General features: G+C 34.6%; 1 protein-coding gene across 1 annotated transcript in view; it reads left to right on the plus strand.

The window, feature by feature from the left end:
* The window catches only part of LOC117102843, a 2,541-nt gene extending 1,068 nt beyond the window's left edge, over nt 1-1,473 (plus strand). Inside the window, exons 3-4 of the mRNA XM_033243274.1 lie at nt 418-570; nt 931-1,473. Of these exons, the coding sequence (XP_033099165.1) occupies nt 418-570; nt 931-1,156 (379 nt within the window). The 3' untranslated portion in view covers nt 1,157-1,473. The remainder of the gene's footprint in view (nt 1-417; nt 571-930) is intronic.
* Nucleotides 1,474-6,146: the final 4,673 nt, after the last annotated feature.

The raw sequence follows: 6,146 nt of genomic DNA on the forward strand, positions 1-6,146 counted from the left end.
ATATATATGTATATTATATATAGAAATATATATATAGGCCTAGATACAATTAAAATACACATAGACTATGTATTTGTACCTGATGAATGTGGGCACTCAATTATACAAAATAGTATACCTCTAAATTGTATATATTATTGAAGTTAAGAAACACACAAAAAAAATCAAGGTATAAGCCTATATTAAGGCAGGCTCAGGTCGACAATGAACTGGTAGGAACTCATCTCAACTCACGTCGAAAAATTTATGCGCCTGTCAGTCCCGTTCAGTTGCGCGCAGAGCGCTCATGTCGACCTCCATACCTACTTTTACTAATGTTTATTTTTGTGATTTGTGAATGTTGTCTAGTAAGAAAAATGTCATTTTAAAAATATTTTGACCATAATACTACATACTAATTTTTTGATCACTCTGCAGCAGGGTTGCTAAGAAGATTCCCTATTACCAGGACGTATGTCCAGAGCAGACCGTTTATGGACGTCTCTATTACGCCCAAACCACCGGCGGCCAATGGGTGAAGATATTACAGACCTCCTGGTACAGACAATATTTCCACTCTGCTGTATGCAAGTGAGCTAAATTCTATTTTTTATATAACATAATCATAAATATATATAATTCCTTGTGTCAAACTAATTATTACTTAATGTTTTTGTTGTTGACAGTTTGCTATTTACCCATCTAACATAATTATGATAATTATTATCATAATTATCATATTTACCCATCTAACATAATTATGGTAATAATGATGGTTACGGTTATTGTGATGATGATGATGACAATGACAATGATCACTATGACCTTGACAATTGTAATAATAATAATAATAATAATTATTATTATTATTATTCGTGATATAGCAATGTTGAGAACACATTTCATACAATGTATTAAAAACGTTTTTTTTTTTGTTCTAACGTCTTTCAGATCGAAGACTTGTAAAGGAGTCAAAGGTAATTGCTATCAGAAGTACCGATACACCAGAGCTCTTGTGTACAAATTCACAGGCTGTGGATGGGGATACAACATCTTTCAGTGGCAGAACATCCGTCTACCGTCTTGCTGTTCTTGTCGCACCAGCCTCTGGTGGTATAACAAAGAAAAGGCAGCAGCACCAGAGGAACCAGAACTGAAACCAGCAGATCTCATTTGAGACACACCAGCTTAACCTGTGGCAGATAAAGTCAGTTTAACACAACCTAGTGATATTCAATTATAAAGAAAAAAATAATTTACTTTGAATTTTTTTGAATTATTTCTCATTAACTTTTAGTATAGTAGGCCATCTCTCGAACTCGAAGCATTAAATGCCTGAATTTGTAAAGCATCCAAATCTCCTACCGGCGAGTTACAGAAATTCACAAAAGGTACAATTTTCCACATTCGTTATGATAGTTATTTGTAGAGACTATTTTGTTATTTTTTTTAAATGTTAATTTTGAAAATAAACGGTTGTGGTTTCAAACGGAAGTCGTCTTTGCCTGACTTGATATTGTGTTTTTACTTAAGGCATATTTTTAAATAAAGAGTAGAACCCCCTTCCACCCCCTCCTTTTAGACACCTATCAAGGAATACCGTACCCCATTAAGGGGACGGACACTGCAGTCAAGCCCTATTAATTTGCCACCCCTATTTAGAGGGACTGGGATATTTTGAGTGGTCCAAATGGTGAGTTACACACATATTCAGAACAAAGGAACTGGGTTACAACTATATTTCGACCAATACTAGAACAAACCGGATCTATCTGGGACCCATACTCAAAGATGAGCATTATTATAAGCCGTAAAAGTACAAGTGCAACGTATGCTGCTGTAAGATTTATGTACTGAAGTTACAATTATAGTGCAGTGTATCTTGTATTTTTGGAATAAAAGAGGCAAGCTGCTCGACTAACACCTACAAAAAATCACAGAAAGAATTGCACGTTTCGTCAGCAGATTGAAGGCCCATTCCATCATCAACTGCCTTAAATATTACTCCAGACACTTTTCATCCAAAACGAACACCTACAGATTTTCTTTTTTCCTACCATCCATCAATGTGTGGAATCACCTGCCTCCATCTGTATTCCTCACCAAATTAATTCACACAGTACACACGATAATATCATTCATGTTGATATTAACCTTATACATTCATTTTAAAACAGATTAAGATAGTATAATACATACTTCAAGTATCGAAATGCACGCCATCGTGTCGGGATTCAATATTTCGACATTCCTGATGATGATATAATTAATGTCGAAATATTGAATCCCGACACGATTGCGTGCATTTCGATACTTGGAATATGCATTATACTATCTTATCTGAAATTAATCAGTGGCCTTTCGGTTTAAAACAGATTAACTTAACAAGAATTACTAATAAAATTAATAACACCAGCAAACGCATTTAACTATTCAATGTAACAATAAAAAATATATTTCATATCATATAATATAGGACTACTTGTTTTTGTAGTGTCTAGTGACTGATGGCTCTGTCAATCATTACACAGATCCAGCAGATATGTACCTTTTAGTCCAGATTTAGTCTATATGACCCATACAATTTTACATGCGACCCCATCCACCCCTGCAACCTTGTGTCCCATGTTGGTACAGCTCGCGACTCCAAATCCAGTTCAATTTGTTTTCTCCTGACAACTGAGTGCGCAAAAACGCGATACAGTATGAGATTTGCGTTTTCACAAAAAGACAATTCTCGACTGTGTGTTAAAAAGGCAATATTGTGTTTTTTTTTTGTTTTTTTTATAGTTTTTACGAACAGACACAAATATTTCGCTCCAATTACAAGGTTAATTATTGAACAATTGAATTATAAAATTAAATTAAATTCTTTATTTCATATTTCCATATCTTAATAGCAAAATTTACAGTATTGTGGAGTAGACATTTCAAACGCGTTTTTCTAAAATTACGCTGGATGACAATTAAAGAGTGTGTCCCTTCGTGATGTCGGTGTCAATTTGTTGAGTAAACCTTCGACAAATTCTACATCTGTCTTACCGATTAAATAAAAGTCACTCCCAGTTATTTTTGTATAATGCTTTTCTTTTTCATCATATGTTGACTACTGTTCGACTTTGTGGTACTATATGCCTAATTCAAATGGTAATATCTAAGAATTAGAAAAGAGTTGCGAGACTAATATTAAGATGAACCCCAGTAATTCAAATACATCGTGCACCTAACAGGACCAGTTAGAAGTCCCAGAAATAACTGGGTAAGCGAAATTTAAAAAGATCTAGAAGGACGTGCAAAACAAACACAGCAACAAATCATCTTGCCTCGGACGGAAAATGGAAACAGTGGTGGAATGATGTCGAAAGACTGAATGTGAAGTCGAAGAAGAACTGTTATACTTTACGTTAACATTCTCGTTATAGGTCTAGTTATATATTATTGGCAATTGACTTAATGCTAATTGTTTAATATTTCCCATTCAGTATTACGCTTTAAAGTAGGTTTTTTTTTTCGTGAATTTGAATGTGTTCTTCTCGGAAGAGCAGAGTCTCCGAAAGATAAATGAATGTACGGGTCAATTAACCTTTGTGTGGAGTGACGTCCTTACTCCATAATGCATACCGTACCATTGCATGATTTGGTGTTGTGCTATTGGATTTATTTCAGCAGAGTATTGGACCAAGAGGATATTCGAAGCGATACAAGAAATTAGATTGAAATATTGAATTGGTATCACTTAAGAATAGGCCTACGTCATTTGATAACAATTATATAATAAAAAGAAAATTAGAAGTGCGGATGTTCAGTTAGAGTACATTCTACTTCATTAGCATATCAATCAAAATTGGCTTCATATTTGTGATAGTGTTTAAAGCAAAATAGACGCTTAAATCCAGGACACCGGATTTCATTTAAATCTTTGAAAGTAAGTACACGAAAAACTTGAAAATGGATGTTAAATAAGAATAGGATGAGGAGAGTTAATTTAATATAGACCTAATTTAAGAAAGGAACATCCCAACCCTCAAATTTAAAATTAAATGTTTTTCTTTTTTTTTTCAATGTGTTTCTGCCAAACCGTAAAGCAGTTTGGTGCAGCGGGAACGGGCACAAGTTATATAATTAAAAAAAAAATAAAATAAAAAAAATAAATAAATAAAAAAGACCTCTGCTTATTGTCATTTTGAAACCATGTGGTGTCCCTTCTTTTACTCACTTTATTCAAAGATGCCAGTCAATTCCAGACAACAATCACTTATAAAAAATTATATTTTATATTTTTACATTTTGTATATAATAGGCCCACTGTACGAATTATAATAGAATTCAGATCAATTATCTTATATTGAAAACAATCTCCTAAGGGATTATCATTGATTTTAGGATTAATAGATAACAAAAAAATGAAGAAATATCCGTAAAATGATATGGACAACAGGACCTCTTCTCGTCAGTATTCTTATAACAAGTGTCCAATGAAGTGGTAAGGATCATCTTGAAGTTGAAATATTGCTATAAAAGAGCGTGGCTATATGCTGGAGTTATCACATGTTCTTGTACACCTTGCAAGACCAATATTGTTCACCACGCAACCACGTCAAAACTAGCCGGTAGCAATGGCATCGAGGGCAATTCAGGTAAGTTCGATGTCGTCATTTGTTGTCATGATAGTTGTATAAAAAAGAAGTTTCTGGGGGAAAAAGAGACCTCTTTTCTCATACAATGCTAATATGGAACTTTCGTTGATGAAGCATGTTGATACCATTTATAACGTCATGTTCCTATATAATATTTGAGCACTGATTATTATCTATTTGATTTATATATATATTAATCATATCTTAATATATATAATATATATATACATATATATATATATACAAGTATATTATACCTGTCTCTTATACACATCTAGATGTGTATAAGAGACAGATTCAAATACATCGTGCACCCCACCAATGATTTTGAATAAAAATAAAATATTACTTTCAGTTAGCGCATCCAGAAAAAGTAAAAGTTGAGAAAGCACAATTTTTCATATATTATGAAAATGTATATATATATATATATTATGCTGTCTCTTATACACATCTAGATGTGTATAAGAGACAGATATATAATATAGCATCCTAATATAATATAAACAAAAAAGATAAAGGTAACAGGGTTCGAGTAGGACCATTGATGGTTAAACAAACAACAATCAATACCAGTACCAGCACCGACTCGAGATACCGAGAGGATATAGTTTTAATTATGACTATAGGCACAGCGTGAACGATTTTTAGACCCCGGATAATCAAAGAGTTACTTTTTCAAACAACGGATAAAAAACCTTATGTTGAAGATCTATGCTTTTGATCTCAACATAATTTGTTCCTATGATTGAGAACTCTGTGTTTCACCAATTGCTTAGGCCTATATTAGGCATTTATAATAGTATGAGCTAGGGACGTAGCCAGGATTTTGAAAGGGGGTGGGGGAGCCGTTATGCGAATTACGTATGACCCCGGCGGGGTCAAGGGGGCGAATCCCCCTGTGAAGTAGCGCACTCTGAACGTTCTTAGGACTGTTTGAGAGGATAAAGTGAAAATTGCAATAGACGCATTATACATAAGCGCAAAAATAATTATATAATAAATCAACAGTGGCAGATCCAGGAATTCGAAAGAGAGGTGAACCAGGGAGGGACTTTCACAGACCGAGGAACCACCCACCTCAGCCCCACCATGGGGCTGAGGTGGGTGGTTTATGATTAGGGCATCTCTAGATGGCCGGAAATTACACTTTCGCACTTCAATTTGAATATACTCTCGCACTTCAATTTGAATATATTTTTCTTTTTTTTTTCCTTAAAAAAATGAAAGGGGGGTGGGGGGAAGGCCTTGAATCCACCTCTGCTCAAAACATTCTTTATCCAGAATAGTCATAATCACGAAAAATGTACATGAAAAACCAGATCACATCCTAAAAACAAACAGCAGTCATTATAGACATACATCAGGAGCCGACTCGATGGAGTTTAATGTCTGTGCCCAGGGAAGGGCACAGATCTGTTTTGAAAGGTGGAGGGGGAGGGCATTTTGTGAGTCGACACCCACCTCAGCCCCACAATGGTTGGAGCTGAGGTGAGAAAATTTGAGGAAATAGTACCTCTAGATGGCAGA

Source organism: Anneissia japonica, unplaced genomic scaffold (assembly GCF_011630105.1).
Source record: "Anneissia japonica isolate Jap-2015-1 unplaced genomic scaffold, ASM1163010v1 scaffold32248_len650992_cov182, whole genome shotgun sequence".
Classification (NCBI taxonomy): Eukaryota; Metazoa; Echinodermata; class Crinoidea; order Comatulida; family Comatulidae; genus Anneissia; species Anneissia japonica.